This window comes from Lissotriton helveticus, chromosome 10, assembly GCF_964261635.1.
Source record: "Lissotriton helveticus chromosome 10, aLisHel1.1, whole genome shotgun sequence".
Classification (NCBI taxonomy): domain Eukaryota; kingdom Metazoa; phylum Chordata; class Amphibia; order Caudata; family Salamandridae; genus Lissotriton; species Lissotriton helveticus.
In genome coordinates, this window is record NC_136071.1 from 992,553,161 (window position 1) to 992,573,065 (window position 19,905).

Here is a 19,905-nt window from a genome sequence, read left to right on the forward strand (position 1 = left end):
CCCCTGGTTGTCTACTTTTCAAAAATGTATAGGTTTGCTAGGTTTCTCTAGGTTCTGACAGAGCTTGGGCACAAAAACAAAAGGTAGTCTCTTTGTCCAAAGAGCGCAAGATTTCACTGGGAAATTGAGGTGCGACCACGTTGCATTTTGCGCTGTTTCGTGTCGCAGCCACTATGCCTACCCACGCAAGTGAAGTACCATTTTTTTCGGGAGACCTGGGGGAACGCTGGGTGGGTGGAAATTTGTTGATCCACGCAGATTCCAGCACTTTCCACCACAGAAATATGAGGAAAATTTGTTTATTTTGTCAAATATTTAGGTTTGCAAGGGATTCTGGGTAACAAAACCTGGGGGTAGGCAGACGAGTCACCCCATCCTGAATTCCCCTGGGTGTCTAGTTTTCAAATATGTATAGGTTTGCTAGTTTTCCCTAGGTGCTGGCAGAGCTAGGGCGCACAAACAAAAGGTAGTCTCTTTGTCCAAAAAGCGCAAGATTTCACTGGTAAATTGAGGTGCGACCAGGTTACGTTTTGCGCTGTTTCATGTCGCAGCCACTATGCCTAACAACGCAAGTGAGGTACCATTTTTTTCGGGAGACCTGGGGGAACGCTGGATGGGTGGAAATGTGTTGATCCACGCAGATTCCAGAACTTTCCACCACAGAAATGTGAGGAAAATATGTTTTTTTGTCAAATTCTTAGATTTGCAAGGGATTCTGGGTAACAAACCCTGGAGGTAGGCAGTCGAGTCACCCCATCCTGAATTCCCCTGGGTGTCTAGTTTTCAAAAATGTATAGGTTTGCTAGGTTTTCCTAGGTGCTGGCAGAGCTAGGGCTCAAAAACTAAAGGTAGTCTCTTTGTCCAAAAAGCGCAAGATTTCACTGGGAAATTGAGGTGCGACCACGTTGCGTTTTGCGCTGTTTCATGTCACAGCCACTATGCCTACCCACGCAAGTGAGGTACCATTTTTTTCAGGAGACCTGGGGGAACGCTGAGTGGGTGGAAATTTGTTGATCCACGCAGATTCCAGAACTTTCCACCACAGAAATGTGAGGAAAATGTGTTTTTTTTTACAAATTGTTAGATTTGCAAGGGATTCTGGGTAACAAAATCTGGTGGTAGGCAGTTGAGTCACCCCATCCTGAATTCCCCTGGTTGTCTACTTTTCAAAAATGTATAGGTTTGCTAGGTTTCCCTAGGTTCTGACAGAGCTTGGGCACAAAAACAAAAGGTAGTCTCTTTGTCCAAAGAGCGCAAGATTTCACTGGGAAATTGAGGTGCGACCACGTTGCATTTTGTGCTGGTTCGTGTCGCAGCCACTATGCCTACCCACGCAAGTGAAGTACCATTTTTTTCAGGAGACCTGGGGAAACGCTGGGTGGCTGGAAATTTGTTAATCCACGCAGATTCCAGAACTTTCCACCACAGAAATGTGAGGAAAATTTGTTTTTTTTGTCAAATTCTTAGCTTTGCAAGCAATTCTGGGTAACAAAACCTGGTGGTAGGCAGTCGAGCCACCCTATCCGGAATTCCCCTGAGTGTCTACTTTTCAAAAATGTATAGGTTTGCTAGGTTTCCCTAGGTGCTGGCAGAGCTAGGGCTCAAAAACAAAAGGTAGTCTCTTTGTCCAAAGAGCACAAGATTTCACTGGGAAATTGAGGTGCGACCACGTTGCGTTTTGCGCTGTTTCGTGTCGCAGCCACTATGCCTACCCACGCAAGTGAGGTACCATTTCTTTCGGGAGACCTGGGGAAACGCTGGGTGGGTGGAAATTTGTTGATCCACGCATATTCCAGAACTTTCCTCCACAGAAATGTGAGGAAAATTTGGTTTTTTTTTTACAAATTGTTAGCTTTGCAAGGGATTCTGGGTAACAAAACCTGGTGCTAGGCAGTCGAGTCACCCCATCCTGAATTCCACTTGGTGTCTACTTTTCAAAAATGTATAGGTTTGCTAGGTTTCCCTAGGTGCCGGCAGAGCTAGGGTGCAAAAACTACAGGTAGGCACTTTGCCAAAAAAGGGTCAATTTGTAACTGCAAAATTTAGGTGTGACCACGTTGCATTTTGCGCCGTTTTCTGTCGCAGGCACAAGGCCGACCCACACAAGTGAGGTACCGTTTTTATCGGGAGACTTGGGGTAATTCAGATTTGTAAATCAACTGTTATTACCAATTAATCTTTCATGCATTTCTCCCTTTCAATGAAAGACATTGTGTAAAAAAAAATCTTTTTGAAAAATGACCAATAATTCTCATGCTAGTATGAGTATTCCCAATTTTGAAAATGTGCAATTATATACTGTTTCTGAACTCTATAATTTGTACCCAATTCAGAAATACATAGGTGTCTTTCATACAGATTTGTCCATGTATACATTTTCCAAGACAAAGTGCTCTATACCCAGTAAATGAAAAAATACCATTGCAAGTTGCTGCTCAGTTTTTGGATCTGGGTTCGTCGGGTTCTTGGTGAAACTACAAGTCCTATATATCCCCACAACTAGGAAGGTCTAACGGATGTAACGGTATATTGCTTTCCAAGAGCTGTCAAAATTAGAAAAAGTTATTGGTGAAAACGTTGAGACAAAAGGCTGTTTTTTTCCACAAATTTTCAAATATTCCAATATTTAACTGTTAGTTTCTATAAAGAAACCTTCATGGATTTAGACAAATGACCCCTTTCTGAATTCAGAATTTTGTCTACTTTTTGACAATGTACAGCTTTCCAGGATCCATTATTGCTTTCAAACTCATTTCTACCATTAACTGGAAGGAGGTGGAAAGCTCTAAAAATAGCAAAAATAGGCTATGTCCCAGAAAAATGCCAAAACGGTGTGAAAAATGTCGGTTATCTGACAAAAGACTGTCATTCCCTAAAAGCTGAGAAATTGGAGATTTCAGCCCCACAAACCCTTTTTTGATAATCATTTTCACCCAGAGGCTTTCATTTGCAGCCCGTTTTTCCCACTTTTCTGAAAAAAAACAAAAAAATCACTATATTTTGGTTAATTTCTGGGACCCCTCCAAGGGAATCCACAAACCCTGGGTGCCTTTAGAATCCACATGATGTTGGAAGAAAAGGACGCAAATTTGGCGTGGATACTTTATGTGGTCAAAAAGTTACAAGGGCCTAAGCGCGCACTACCACAAAACGCCAAAAAAAGCCTTAGCACAGGAGGGGAAAAGGCCTAGCAGCGAAGGGGTTAAACATTGCCTCTAAGTTAAGCCTGACTGCTCTGTGCCAAGCTACAAGAGGGTAAGCACAGGTTAATTTAGGATTTGCCTGCACCTTACCATGACTAGGATTGTGATTGCTGCTTGACCAGGGCTCACACCCCAGTCAAACAGTAACCCAAGTTCAAACAATCACAAAAATATTGTGTCCATAAAAACCTGCGTAGGCACTTTTCACATAGGATTTTAAAAATATAAAGGTAACTTTACATTTATATTGTGTTGCAAGATAGTTATCGGTTAACAGCATTACTGAAATTGGCTGAGAATTTTTAATGAATACCCAAAATTAATTTGAGCCTTTAGTGGTGAACGTATATGAGCCCAAAAGTAAATGATAAGTTTGGTAGACTACTAACTTGTTGTGTTGGAGCAATCAACATTGGAACCGTATAAAATGCCACAGTAATTTACTTGTTATTGCAAACACTATTGTGAATTATAGCAACCCTTATCAATAAACACATCCAAGATCTGACACGACAACAGGTGCATTTGTTGTATTTGCAAAGTTATTTTTAAATGTATTTGCTAAGTGATACCAATAAGGTATTTTGTTTCTTAGGTCCTACCACTTTAGCAAAGGTATTTGTAATATCAATCGCACACTTTTGAATTATGAAATTAAACCAATGACCTTGAAAGTCTCAAGAAGATGCTGGAATATTATCATAAGGATCAAAATTGTTCAAAATCATTACTCTTCACTCATCTACATAAAAAATGGAAAGTCTTGCAGTAACATGTATACTGCTTTGAAATTGTACATTTCAATTAAAACATAATGAATAGAAACATGTTATTCTTTTTTTTGTAACAGCTGGATTACTATAATAAATTACATTTACCTCGGGAAGAGTTTCAATGAAACTATGAATGTTTGCTGCTTTGGCTGCCTCTTCAATCTCCTCCTGACTCACAATTCTGCTGCTGTCTCCATACTGGATATTTTCCGCAATGCTGCAGTCAAACAGAATTGGTTCTTGAGACACAATACCTAACTGTGACCTGAACCACTGCAAGTTCAAGGATGTTGTGTCAATCCCATCTGCAAACTGGATAGAGAAAACAACAAATGTTCCTTTTAGGACCCAGCTAGTTTTGACCACTCCAATAAACATGTTAATATTATTAAAATCAATGTCATGTGTATAATGATACATTCATATGTAAGAACAAAAATTGCATCTCTATCAACGAATTTGCCCGTCATGAACTTCTTCCACCCCAAATCAGAAATACGTGGTCAGGCAGGCGCTGAGAGCTAGGCCTTATGTTACTGAGTGAAAGGTCACAAGTGGGGTGGCACGTAATGGGCAGACAAACACGTGAACAGAAAACTCAGGTCAGTCCCTCTGATAAGTGCAGCAACTCCACAATGGTCCAGGGAGATTGGCTGTTTTAAAAACAACTCTTGGCAAGTCAATATCCACTGCTTTTTGCGAATCAATCAAACCATAAAACTTCAGCAGTACTGAAAAGGAAACACCAAGGGGAAGTATTTATCTATATCTTTTTTTATGAATTTAAACATCATCAGAATGTACATACCAGACAATAATTACAAAATATTATTAAAAACACCAGAGAGAAATAGAAACAGATATAAAAATGAATCTTTGACAATGGATATTCAACCTGAATCGATAACAGTATTGACAGTGTTTAATTAAACCAACTGTTCCTGTTTTGTCGAACGCCTCTTTTCTTTTGTTTTTTTTCAAGGTAAATTAATATTCGAGCAACAAACACTTACATAATTCAAATGTGAAATGAATGGCTTTAAACAGCACGGTAGAAATATGTACTCTGCTACTTTGTATAAACATAAATTTTGAGTAAAAAATTCAAGGAAATTACATTTTGATTAATAGCGTTAATTTAGGTACAGAATATACATTTCAAGACCTCACTGTTCACAAAGCAATATAAAGAAAATGCTGAGAATAAAACAGTTGTGCGTCACTGAATCTGATTCCCACTGGGCGGGCATTTCCAGTAACTGCAAGGGGCTCTAATCTGTAATGCGAATGAATTAAGCAACGCACAACTAACAGTTTATTTTGGAATCATCTTTGTGGGAGTCTGTCATTCTTGGACACCCACTGAATCCAGTACCCAGTACCTTAGAGGGACACGCTGTGGCCTCTGGAGGTCTTACAATAATTTCTTTGACTCTAGGTTGTTCCATACCCAGTCCTGATGAAGACTCCAGTATCAAAAATGGAATTACACACCTTTTAAGAGGGTTAAAACGTCGTTGAATATTGTTGTTGTTGCCTGCACAGTAATTTCTCCTTGCTGGACATTTATGGACATATGAGCATTAGGCCATGGGAGAGGGAACATGAATTGTGCTACAACGGCAGTCTTACTAAGGAAAAATGCAATTATGAGAGTTTTGTACTTGTATAGTCACCTATTTATGCATTGCATTAGTACTTTTGCCCTTAGCACTTATGGGACATCCTGTATTTATGTTGAAAGATTTATTTTCATTCTTTATTATGTAAATATAGCATTGACCACATAATTGTTCTGTTCAGGCCTACATGTGTTTTGGATTCATGTCCATGTTTAAGTGTATTGTTTGAGCATTTGTGTAGTTATAAGAATATTTTTTATTTAACATACATCTTATTCCAACACGGTCATTGTTTCATATATCAGGTTCAGAACTTGCCATGCCATGCTGCTGATGTTCTGGCCCATCAGATATACTTTTGCACTTTACTTTTGCTAACCAGTGCTAAAGTGTTTGTGCTCTCTTTTCTAAACAAAGTAAAATTGACCTACACTTGACTGGTACATTTAATTAACCTATACGTTCCTATTATGTGGTACTTCATGTAGCCAGGGCCAGTAAACTAAATGCTACTTGTGGGCTGCAGCACTCATTGTGCCACCTACTAAAGGAGCACTGGAAAACACATCTCTGGCCTACCAGGGCAACCTGTAGTACAGTTTTAAACTGCCATATTCACCTACAGAATAAACCTTCTGCCTGGCCTAAACCTTACTTTTTAAAATGTAGAAGTCACCCCGAAAGGTAGGCCTTAACGTTCTTATTGCAAGGAGCACAGCATTTGAAAAGTAAGACATGTGTACTTCAGTTTTCCATTCTCTGACAGTAAAACACTCTCAAAATCATGTTTTTACTGTAGCAAGGCTCTCTCTCTCACAGAGTATCCTATTCCATGTATTTGTGTTCCCAAACTTCCCCTTTGGGAACACATAGAGACATACTTCTTCCAGTCACTTGAAATATCCTCTGGTAAATTCAGATTCAAGACTTTGAAAATACCATTTTCAAAAAGTTATGGCATCAAAAAAGTTAATGGATGTAATGCTTGAATTACTCTCAGCCACTGGCAAATGCGCGGGCCGCATCTCAATCCATAATTTTTCACCCACCATGGCACAACACAGTTTGAACCCAGCCATATGCAAACCAATTTTGACCCTGATCCAATGGGAACAGTCCAGCCCAACTGTCTGGCCAGCTCTTCCTTGAATCAGAACACAAGAAACCCAGGGACTGCAGAAGAACTGTCCTGAAATAGTTTGAGAGTAGGCTAGAGATTGTCCCCAATACAAAAGGTATCGCTGGTAATAAGAATGGCACCCTCAGAACCTCTCATCAGAACACTTCTGGATCTGTGGAAGATTCAGAAGGAGGACTTCCATGCAGTCTGAAAAAGGAAGACTTGATCTGCTTGCCTTAAACCCAGGACCCCTAGACGTGACTCCAATAGAAAGTTGGCTAACTTCCTTTTTGAGCTACAGGGACACAACAAGCTTCCAGAGGCCTTCTCTGAAGCTGACCAGCACTAACTAGGCCTGCCTGAGCGCTGCTGCTGGCTTCTACTGAAGTGCATCCCGATCCTCAAAAGGTGGCCCACATATCCTTGGACCTTGGCTCAAAGCAAAGAATACACCCGCGGCTTTAAAACTAAGCTCCAGTTGAAACTTCAGAAGTTTGGGAATCTTCGCATCAGCAATGGTCACTGTGTCTTCCACCCCAATTTGAAGTTCCAACAGCAACCTGATCTTTGTACCACACAGAGACCACCTGCATCTCCCATCAACACAAAACTCAAGCGACGTACAGGTCCTCATGCCAATATTGATCACCAGCTGAGGTTTTTCTTGTGAATGTGAAAGTTTTGAAGATACATTTTGCATCCAGGCAAACCTAGTCCCTGACTCTGACCCACATTTTATTGCAGTTGGCCAGAACTTGTGACTTTGACCCAGTCCAACACGACCAGATACCAGGGAGTTTTTGGAACTATATTCACCCAGAACGTTAAAAATTCATAACTCCGGTTCTATTTATTTTGCTGGTCTTGTGCCATTTTGTTTGCTAAACTTTACCCTTTCTTTAAACTGAGATGCTATTTGTGTTGCATTTTCAGTTTCTTACTGTTTCAGTGCTGCAGAAATACTTTACACATTGCCTCTAAGTTAAACCTGACTGCTTTTTGGGCCAAGCTACCAGAGTGTTAAGCACATATGTTAGACCTGGCATCCTGTCCTTGTTTATATCCTTACCTTTTTGCCTTCAACCCTCCTGTTTATTGACTTCAATTTGGTGGCGTTGGGTTGCCGTGCACATTACCACTGCCAACCAGTGCCAAAGTGCGTATGCATTAAAGCATGGATGAATTGACATGTTTTAATGTACCTGTAATTCCCTAGTAAAGTGGCAATATCTGGTCCCAGGGCCTGTGGATTAAATACTACTGGGGGGCATGCAGCACTGATTGTGCACCCACTTAAGTAGCACTTTAAAAATTTCCCAGGCCTGCTATTGTGGCCTATATGTGCAGATTTTAAACTGTCATTTCAATCTCACAAAATAAAATGTTTGCCATGCCCAATCCTTCTTTTTTAACACATGTTAGTCACACCTAGGGTAAGCCTTGGACAGCCCAAAGGGCATGGTACAATGTATTTAAACTGTAGGACATGTACTTTTTAGTTGTTCATGTCCTGGTATTGAAAAACTACTACATTCATTTTTTACTACTCTGCAAGACCTACCTATCCAATAGGACAACCTTGGAGTTACCTTATTATATTTCTTAAGCTGTGATTTCCAAATGGAAGCAGGTAGTCAGTTCATATTTTGGTGTTTTGGGAATTATAATGTAAACTCCTAACTTGTGATGAAGTCAGATTTTAAATTACAGTTTTGAAAATGCCACTTTTAAGAATTTGACATTTAACTGCCTCGGCCATTTATTCATGCAGCATATCTCTAGGTCACATGACTGGGTGTAGTTAACAGTTGAGCTTTGTGTATTCTTCCTATGAAGCCACACAATGGGGAGCATAGTTGTGCCTGGATGGGCCATAACTGGCAGGATGGAAGAGAGGAGCTGGGCCCAGCCGCACTTACACTTGAATGTGATGTGTCCTACCTCCAGATAAAGGGCTGCATACCCCCTCTAAGTAATCTGGAGCCAAGGAGGCAGGGTACCCATGTACTACAAATACATGCCTTTAGAAGCTAGTCCACACTTCAAAAGCACAACTGGGTATAAATATTGGTCCTCAGATACCAACTCTTCTATAAACTTTTGGACGTGTAGATACTCTTCCAGGAAGAGGGACTACTGTGCTGCTAGAAGGACTACTGCTCTGAAGGACTGCTGCTCTACTTTGCTGACCTGCTGCCTACAACCTTCTTACCAGGGTGAGAAGGACGAGACCTGTATCTGTTGAACTCAAGACAAAGAGAGTGACTCCAATGGCTAGTTAGCTGGCCTCCTGACTTGAGCCTCAGAGACAGAAGGTTCCAACAAACTGGACCCTAGCACCTGGACTCTGCCGCTGTGATTCTATGCTCCCAAGTGGTGCCACCCCAGTCCTGCACCCTTGGAAGTGGGCCTAAGGTGCTCTGCTATTCTCTGTGGATCCAGCAGAACCGATGCTTCTACTCTGCTCAGTGGCACAACGCCGAGCAGAACGGATGCATCACCACTGCTACGTGGATCACTACCTCCGCAAAGTTCTGCTTTGAATCACAGCCCATCATCCCATTTGGACTAGTCACAGCACAACTCATCCTCAGCACAGGCCCTCGCATGCCTTGTTGACAGCAGCCTCAATGACAGACTCCACATTGCAGCCTTGCAGCTCCTTGGAATCAATGCATCGCACCGACTACGTGATGCGTCTTCAAAGGCAGACTTCTTATCACAAGCCCTCACCAACAGGATTCAACAAAGATGCAGGATCTCGCACCTTAGCCTCGCAGCACCTCTGAACAGATGCATTGCTTCAGTAGCATGATGCATCCTCGACACAGATCCTTGCAATACTCCAGGATTTAAGGTACATTGTTCAACAGGCCTATCTGGGTCCCGATAGCCGGCCTGCACTCCATTGTGGTTTGCCTGAACTTGTGACTTTGTCCTTGTCCAGAGTGACCAAAAATCTACAGTTGGTGCTTTGATCTTTTATGGTGCTATTTTCACTGAAATCTTTAAACCTGCATATTTAACTGTTCTGCTGATTGGATTTTTGTCATTTTGGTCTTGTTGTACTTACTGAAAATTGCTCTATTTGTCTAACATGGATATTTTTTGTGTGATATTTTTGACTTTATCACTGATGGTGTTGCACGATCGCTTTACACATTGCCTGTAAGTTAAGCCTGACTGTTCAGTGCCAAGCTACCACAGGGGTGAGCACAGGTTAATTTAGGGTTGGTTTATGCCTTCCTCTGACAAAGATTGCTGTTATTTAGTGTCCTTTTTGGTTCACCCTGATAAGCACTGTGTTCATTATTTGTATGGGGCTCTCACCCCTGAACTAATAACCCAATTTCTTACAACAATGCAGGGAGGGAGTTTACAAATCTTCTTTTTCAAGTTGACCATGTTTAAGTCTTTAGTCATGGGGATAGTCTACATCGCACATCTCAGAAACATTGTGCTCCAAGTTTTACTTTCTCAAATCACACCAGGAATGGCCATAGTAGGGCAATAGTCTCATTGTGACAGCACCTCTCCCATGTTTTTTATGTAGTTGAAATCTCTTCGCAGATAGAGCCCCTCCCAATATACCCTCTCAAGACCTGAAGCTTCTCTCTGAAGTAAAGACATTGTTAAGACATTCAGGAAAATAAAATAATGTGCCTTGAGGCTAATTAGATGAAATAACTAAACAAAGAAATTAGTCCCCATGCAATATTAACAAGACCAAAGTCAGGTTCTCCTTTACACTAGCTCAATAGGAGTCTAGCAGCACATCTGTACTCAATTCTTACTCTGATTCCCTCCCTCAAAACCACTAATTATATAAGCATTTCTAGTCTCGATCACACTCTATGTCTCCCCACAAGATTGTCCCTCTACTCCAGCCCTGGTTCACATGATGGAAATCAGTGAATACCTCTCTCTACATGACTATTTACAACAGATAAGCCAGAGCCTATACACAAATGTTTTCATCCTTTTTTATCACAGACCAATACAATGGCATACAAAAGAGTCACTAAAGACAGACCTCCACCTTTTGATCCACAACATCCTCCGATTGAACTGAAACCTTAAGGAGTAAAGTCAAGATCTCATAATCCAGGAAAATACCCCATGGAGTGAAAGCTTTCGATCTCCTCTACCAAACAATTCAAAGACAATGTCACCATCTCCACCTTTAATATTGGTAAGGTCATGATTCAATCTATGGACATCACCTTTAGCCAATGTATCTGACATTTCAAAGCACTACTTTAGGTACATAATTTGCATATCACCACAATCGACTCTGCCTCACCCTGTAACCACATCAACCTTTAAAAACAATCACTTGACCCTCATTTATCTCTTGCCCAACAAGCCTCTGCACTCAACCCTATTACTCTGTGGTCATGCATTACCCATTCTTTTGCCACCCTACTGAGAACATCACAGGGGTAGTATCATCACCCTGTAGCCTAATGTTCAAAGAGATTGATTACAGAGCAAGGGCTACTCCTTTACCAGTTTTCCCTCCGTAACTACAATCAGCTCTGTCATCAATCACATGACAACCCAGTTGTATATGTAAAAGCCCAGCGAACACCGACAAAGTTACCTTAACATCGTACATTAAGTCCAAGTTCTCCTAAATTAAAGCTGCCTCAAGTTCACTAATAAAAAATAAAAAATATCTGGTTACATTCAAAATGCAATCTCTATCAAATTCAAGCGCACAATTTAAAGACTCCCTTTCCTCACTGGAACATAGTCCCTCTTTCACCTCCAGTATAACCCCTACCTCACGAACCAAATCACATGGCTCTCTCCTCATGTTACAAAAGAGCCATTGTCAATGATATTACCCTGTCATACTCAACCACGGACTCAGCATAAACACCTGAGGCCTTCTCCATGAAACTAACCGTTCCAAAAACCTTACAGTTCAGGTTAAAAGCTCAGTGATCAGAGAACAACTCACTAATGCCCTAAAGCCTCACCTAAGTATCAATTCTTTCAGCGCCAACATTGAAATATTTATACTGAATTGTCTTCTACACAAGTGTAGATACACTACACTTTGTGTGAGTCCATCATCTTCCAAAGAGGAAGACCTCCCAGAATTATTTGAATAGCCAAACTTTTCTTTCCCTGACTCTCTCCTTTCCAGGAATAGCCTCCCTACATTGGATTGGATACACATTACAACACATCCTGATGTAGATGCAGATATGATTGCCTCTAAAAACCTTGACTGACTATTCCTAATGGAAACCAGCCATCAAGCTCATTCCAACTGGTCCTTGACTTACTCATCCCTATGGACCATAAGATCTTCTTCATGGACCAGATAGATACATTTGGAGTCAATGTAGCTGTCATTCACACATCTTCCATCAAATGTTAAAGTATATGAATACAAAAACCCTCACCATTCCAATGCCTGTCAGTCAAAGTGAGAACATCAGATGTGCTACCCACAATCTCACACACCATATATCATACAAATGGGGCCAATCTTCTATTTACTGAAAATATGATGGAATTCTTAGCAGAGAGAACAAATATCCAGTTGTAATCAAAACTTTCCTAGGAGAATTTAACCTTCCCTGAGAAGTAATCCATGATCCAACTGCATACAAATTAGCACTATTCCTGATGAGCTCGAACCTGGACCTTTTAATAAAATAACTAGTTGGGCCTGAAACCCCTCTTTCAAGTGGACTGGCGAGACCATTGCCGAATTCCCTTGTTGCTCCTGTGCACTAAAACCACTTCCTGAGGTCAATTGAAGAAAGAGAATGTCTGGTCAGAGACTTTGTTGAAAAAACCCTGATGCAGATCCAGAAGGACTTAACAATTTCCACCCTATTGTAAACCTCACCTTCATGCCTAGATATCTACAAATTTGTGTTTTAAATCCACTTGAAGAATATATAAAAGAAAAAACCTACTTTGTGACCGTCAATCAGGTTTCAGATACCCCTGTAGTACAGAAATGGTTGTGCCTCATAACCTGAATGATAAGCCGCATATCTTATACAAAGGAGGTAGTAAAAGGTTTTTCTCCTTTTACTTCTTGACAAGTCCATGGCTTTTGACACTGTCAACCATGCAGCACTGCTTCAACTTGGAGAAAGGATTGGAATAGGTGGCAATGTTTTAAAATGGGTTGAATCATCTCTAGGAAAACACACAGTGCAAATACTCTCTTGCATTCTACACAACCGCAAGAAGATGTTCCCCCAAAACTTCATTCTTCCCTGAATGTTTTTTAACCTTTACTTGAAACACCTCACTGATCCCTTGATCAAGCATCTGCTTTTACCTTTATGTTGATGACACATCTAAAGAGGATATATTATCTTGAGCCCATGCTTTTAGAAGGCTTTAGATATGGATGAACCTCCATCATCTCACACTAAATCCCCCAAAACTGAATTCCTACTATAATCCGGGCAACAATTCTGCACACTTAAATAAACCAGGTCTATTGCTGAAAAACTACATGACTTCATATGAACCACTGTAGATTACTACAAGATCAAGATTGCTAGCTGGGAAGCTGAACCTGCATGCACATATCAATGTAATAGCTAAAAGTGCCCTCCAGCAAATCATAATTCTTGGGGAAATCAAGCCCTTAATTTGACAAATAAAATTTCAAAACAACAGTGCAATCAAGGGTACTCTCAAAACTAGACTACATAATTGCTCTGCCAACAGGGATTCTCAAAACATACATGACTCCTTATAAAGCTGCCTACAATGCTGCACAGCACTCATACCAGGTGCAAGAAGTTCAACCTATTATGGATCCCCTTTGAGGCCAGATGAAGCTGGCCTGTATTATTCACAAGGCCTTAAATGTTGATTAAGCATTCTGTTTATCACTGGTTTTTGCATCTCTGGCAATCAAAAACCCTGAACCAATCTTTTTCTTTGCGTTCCCTAAAGGTTTGGAACTCCATTTCCTCTACCTTAAGAACTATCTCATTGTACGGTATCTCGTAGGAAGAACTCAAAGTGCTGCTCATCCAAAGACACCTTGAGATACAATAATGAAATCCCTTAGTGACCACCAGTGAGAAGGAAAAGGTAACATTTTACCTCACTCCCTATTGTCTAGCACATCTTCCCTGGCTCCTCCATCACACAAAATGTTCCTAACTACAGTATGAAGAACTCCTCTTACTGTGAACTACCCCAGTCCCAAGAACCATACATCCAATACTCGCATTTGATTTCAATAAGTTTTGTATATTGTTTCATCATTGCCTTTTTTATTACATCACCCCTTTCTGTTTGAAACACTATGCTTCCTGATAGGTATGTTTAGCGCTATGTAAAATGTGAATGAATACAATTCTATGATTTCACACACTCTAATACCCCAGCACATTTGTTTTAAATGTTGATTGTTATTAGCTTTCACTGGAAGTACTGATGACAGGAGACGTGTTTGGGGAGTGCAGATGATTCAACGGGTCATAAAATGCAGACAAAATAGGTGTGCATGTTTTCGTAAGAGGTGACAAGTATATATAAAAATAAACTATCACTGTGACTATAAACAAGGTAATAACAAAAGTAACTTAAATGGGTCCCATTCACGTAAGGTTTGATATGTAAAAGTGCTAATAGTTTTCTTTGTTCATTAATTTGACCATTGAAATAGTGCACATGCTCTTGATTTCTGTAGATCTTGAAAGTAAAATTCTATAGTAAGCTTTCACAAAAGAAACATTTATTTATATATAGCAACATATCACCAAAGTATGAGGACACTTCAGGATAAACCTAGTAACGTGAATCACAGCAGTAAAAAATGATTTTGTTGTGAAAACAACTGAAATATTTATAAGCAGTAATCATGATCTGTTATAGTGTCATAAACATTCTGGATTTGGTTTAGAATAACCAGCATTCTAATGTTTTCCTGTGTGGAAGAAAGTATTTCTGGATCTAAAGCATAAAGCTTTTTAATATGAGTGTATATTACCTACTCCAGTAATCAATTACATACAGGAGAAAATATGGAGTAAGCCACGAGTAAATCACACATACTCATAATAGAATCAGTGCGCAACAAGCCCTTTAAGAGTTGACATGAGAAAGACCAATATGGCACATCAACTAGCCATAAACTATTGTTTGCCGAAAAGGAAGATTAAGTGGCAGAGGATCACTGAATAATTTATTGATGAGTGAAGGGGATGTCTTGGAGAGTAAATGATAAAGCTGTTACAAAATGTTATATGAACCATTACGTGGATGGATTTGCGAATTAATAAAAATGCTTTTAATTGGTAATGTTCCTATACAGCCGGAACAAAGGGCCATATGTATCAAGATACCCATTTGCGATTCTCAAATAGCGATTTTTAAGAAATCGCTATTTGAGAATCGCAAATGGGTATGTATGTACAAAATCGCATTTTTTTGCGATTTCTTAAAATTCCTTAATAGCGATTAGCAAATTGCGAATCGCTATTAAGGAATACTTTCCCATTCATTTCTATGGGTCAGGAGGCCTATAGGAATTAATGGGAAATTATTCTCAATTTGCGATTCGCAATTTGTAATCGCAAATTGAGAATAATTTCAAGGGTGCAGGGGTGTCCAAAGGACACCCTGTTGTACCCCTGAAATATGCATGGGTGCCCAAGGGCATGTATGTGCGTCACATGGCACTTTGAAAAATGCAAAAATGTGCATTTTTCAAGGAATTCGCAATTTACCACCAATGGTGGTAATTTGCGATTCCTTAAGGACATTTTGCACGTATTTTTTGCTTCATACATTGCATTTAAGGAATCGCAAAATTTGCAATTCCTTAAATACAATTGCAAAATAAGGAATCGCAAATTATGCGATTCCTTATTTTGCACCAGATTTTGCTTAATACATACCATGTAGCAAATTCGCATTCGCAAAGGCCGAAATTCTGTGAATTTCGGCCTTTGCAAATGCGAATTTGCTTGATACATATGGCCCAAAGAGTTCAAAGTTTGCTGAAAGTGACATGACACTGAAAAGCAACTTCTAGGGACCCTGTGATGATCCAGAGCTGAAATTATGGAAAGAAATTGTGAATGCTGTTGGTGTATTTCAGAAATAAATTCAAGAAGATTTTAGAGAGTTAATTATTGTTTTAAAACATATGGGTGAATTATGATGTTCTAAGTTTTCACTTTTTTGTATGAATTTAGGACAAAATATAGTAAAAATATAAGATTGCAAGGAGAATATTAAATTGGTTAGAACGATTGATAGCAAATCCATGTTCAATGGTGTGTTGCTGGGGTAGATATGAAAGCCTACAATTAAGTGCAGAGGAGATTGCTGACAAACTGCAATAGATGTTTAATAGAGAATAGATCATTAAGATATTCACAATGAAAGAGGATTCCTATGCATGGAGTAGCTGTCACTTGTAATTAGGATGGATTTATTAAATTGACGGGCTAAACTTATTAGAGGGAATATATGCAAATACTAGCAACTGTTAACAGCCTTTGTAATGGAAATATTGTGATCCAAAGTATTAAACACAAGTGTCAGATACAAATGGAAAAAGGGTACTTCTGTGTGAGAGAGCATGAATTATGAAATTGTCTATTACTGACATCACTATTTTATCTGATTTTTAAAAACTATACCTGAAAGTACCAACGGGAACCTTTGACAATTCAAATTGTTTTAGCTGAGAGGAAATAGTAAATTGCATTATTTTTACAGACACATGGATAGTGACTATTGGTTCCAAATATAAGATTTTTTTAATTCATGACAGCTATTTTTAGAATCGGTGTGAGCTAAGGTTGTTTTGGAGGAGTTCAGGGCGATTACTGTTTTCATGCTAGATTTGCAGAGTATTGCAAAAGGAAGTGCAGTTATCGCTAATTTGATAGTGGCAACAATTAAAATGGGAGTCTTACATCCAAATTCTTGAATCCTCACAATAAGAGGAGGTGCAATGAAAAGTATTGCAATCCAAAAGGTTTGTCAGTATGTTGAGGTACCAAGACTTAAAGGGATGGAACATTTGGCTACCTCTGTAGCTCAGGGATACGTTTTGTGGACCATCTGAATTGTTTTTCAGCCTTTTGAATGTTTTGTTTTCCTTCAGTGTGTTTCATATCAAAGAACGCTTTTTACTTTTTGAAAATCATTAGAAAGCTGGATTCTGCTCTCCTTATTTTTTTAATTCAAATTTACTTTTCAGGAGTAAATTCATTACGGCTATTAGTTGTAATGGGGCTGAAGTATGAACGCTGATTATATGTGGGATAATGTACCCCATAGCAAATATTATAAGGATGCTGCAAATGACCGAGTAGTTATGAAACCATGTAGATAGATTAGGCAAAAAGTTGGGCTCCTTCATAAGGTTTTAGAACTCCAAGGTGACTTGCAATAACCTTATGGCAGAGGGTATTTTAATTCTTATAACATATTGACATACCATCACCCATCTCAAAACAACACCTAAATCCTTGGTGTCCTGCTCTTTAGGTAAAACAGGCAATATGGTTGCAGTCACAAAGAATAAAAGGGGAATATGTTGTACCAAAACGACACTCAAACAGTTAAGAATAGTCAGATTAAAAATGCTGTAGCCCATACTGTTTAGAAGAGTGCAGAGAGATGTTACATTATTGACAAGACCTATAGCATGGAAAATAATTGTGTTGCCATAAATATCTCCATTCTGCTGATCACAGTTTTATTTTAGAAAATGGATCAGAAGAACCAAAATCCAGTTCTAATGTTTTTGTTTAAATTGCAGCAGCATTGATGGTCACTGATGTGCCTTTAACCTTGGCTGCTAGTTCTGGCAGCGGACATTATGTCATGACAACTCAACTGTAATAACATATTATAGTTGAGCAGCCTCGTGACTTTATTATTAGAGGTGACTCTAATGGCACTATTAGACTATAATAAGGAAATTTGAGATCAGCTTTTACCCAGGATTTGCAGATTCCTATGTATTTAATGGAATATAAATCTAAAGCCGCTGATTAAATTTAGATGTGAAAGTACTCTAAATTAAAGTGGACTTTGGTTGGTTTTAGTGTGCACAACCTAGTACTAACTGTTAATTCTTAGGTTGAAGGGAAGTGAGTGTGAGGGAATGAGTGTGAGTTGATGCAGTGCATATGGGAGATTATGTGGGATCAGTGCATGATTCAATAAGGTGTTAGAAGTGGTTATTGAAGTCAGATCAGAGGCCAGTAGTTACTAAATATATGGGATTGTCAACTAAAATGTTCTTGAACAAACTAGAGGTGACATTTAGTGAGCCTTTGTATTCGCAACGCAGACCCTAAATACTTTCCGGCATGTAATAAGTCATGCAAAGTGTCTTAAAGCTAAAACTCCCTAAAGCAGGCAGCACACATAGAAAGAGGAAAATGTCCTGAACGGTTGGTTTTGTGTGGGAAGGTGTCTATAATGCAAGGGTGCCTGCACTGACGCTACACAGTCACAAGTGCAGCAGAGCAGGGAGAGAACTAAAAAGCATCATATCTTAATAGATATGGTGCCCTTCAGCTCTCTCCCATTCATGCAATCTTGTCTGGTTGCGTGAATTGTAAGTAAAAATGTCCCTAAATTAATTTAGGATTCTGACATTATTCATTGAGATACTGAAATCCTCTCCAATAATGCTGAGATTGAATTTTTGGGAGAAGAGAAGGGACAAGATCTAGCAATTTGTGGGAGCAAGATTGCCGGTGTGAGTTTTAGGAGGAATTACACTGATTCAAAAGAAGGTTTTTACAGGAGATCCGAGAAGCCAATAAAAGGCCCTTTTGCATCAGAAAACCTGCAGATGTGGTTGGACAACCTTTTTGTAATCATCTTATGGTCTGTGGGAAGTTCAGAAAAGGATCCACTGCATCACCCAGTCAATTGTGTGGGAGAACAAACATATCAGATTTAAGAAGACACCATGCTTTCCAGCTGATGACAAGACGGAATACCAGGGTAGTAAATTAATGCCTCTCAATAAGTCAAACATTTTTCAATATTAGGCAAAGATATGCAGGCTCAAATAATTATTGTTAATGTGTTGTGAAAGACCTTACATGAATATCTATGATTCTGTTTATCTATTCAATCTATAATTAAGACCAAGATACTCACAAACTCAACATATTTTTAGATGTCCTTCACAAATTGTTTTTTGGTGTGTCTACCAGTGAAGTGTGATTAACAAAACTGCAGGTACATAAAGGAGACTAGAACAGCAGTTGTCTAGAAGTTTACATGGATTGACATTAGTGTATACAGAACAAGTTTATATTGGTCTTATGACTACAATTAAAAGCAGAATCTTATAACATTGACTTACCACATGTCCGTCTATGGGATCGTAAAATCTCTCCAGTAGTTGAATTGTGGTACTCTTCCCACAGCCACTCATTCCGACTAAGGCTAGAGTTTGGCCTTTCTTAACCTGAATGCTAAGTCCCCGCAGAACTTGAACTTTTGGTCTTGTTGGGTATACAAATATGGCATCTCTAAATTCGATATCCCCATGAAAAGTATCCTAAACATAAGAGAAAACATGCAGTGTATGATTACAGAGCAAATTATCATGGTCATTTCACTACAGGTTGTTATTTTGGTGAGAAGGAAAATAGTAGTATATTGTTTCAGTTATTCTCTCTCCAGTTACCCACATAGAGCTTTACCCTAACCCTTTGTCACTTCTGATTGTAAGCTATGGTTGGGAGGACCAAAGTGCCATCAGATCACCTACAAAAGCTTTTGTGAAATATGCGAAAGTAAAGGAGCTTTGTGTCACACCCACCAGCTTCCCATTCCTCCTCCTATTGATCGGTTCAATAAAATTCTCGGTGGAGGCAGAGAACTTGGGTCAAAAAAATCACACTGGAATTAGGAACAATTTATGGTATTTGTACTGGGTGATAAATGACATTGATAGTGCAATCAATGTGTGGTAGTCCTGTATCACTCAATAGCACTAAAAACGGGTTTTTGACACGGGAATGATATGAAAGTCATAAGATGGTAGTGATACCAAGGCACATTGGGTGTTACTTGCACTGTTGACCACTGGATGAAATACCTTTTCATTAAAATTCATAATTCCCATTGTTGAATAAGTACTTAAAGATAAATAGTAGCATGAAAAATGAATCATTCTGGTATCAGTGCAGTTCAATGTG

General features: G+C 39.3%; 1 protein-coding gene across 8 annotated transcripts in view; it reads right to left on the minus strand.

The window, feature by feature from the left end:
• Positions 1 to 19,905, minus strand: part of LOC144784710 (ATP-dependent translocase ABCB1-like) — a 1,064,270-nt gene that overhangs the window by 44,625 nt on the left and 999,740 nt on the right. For all 8 annotated transcript variants that reach the window (XM_078663665.1, XM_078663668.1, XM_078663666.1 and 5 more), the window contains 2 exons: positions 19,065 to 19,262; positions 4,082 to 4,288 (listed from right to left, as the gene is read on the minus strand). In XM_078663665.1, coding sequence (XP_078519791.1) covers positions 4,082 to 4,288; positions 19,065 to 19,262 — 405 coding nt within the window. The remainder of the gene's footprint in view (positions 1 to 4,081; positions 4,289 to 19,064; positions 19,263 to 19,905) is intronic.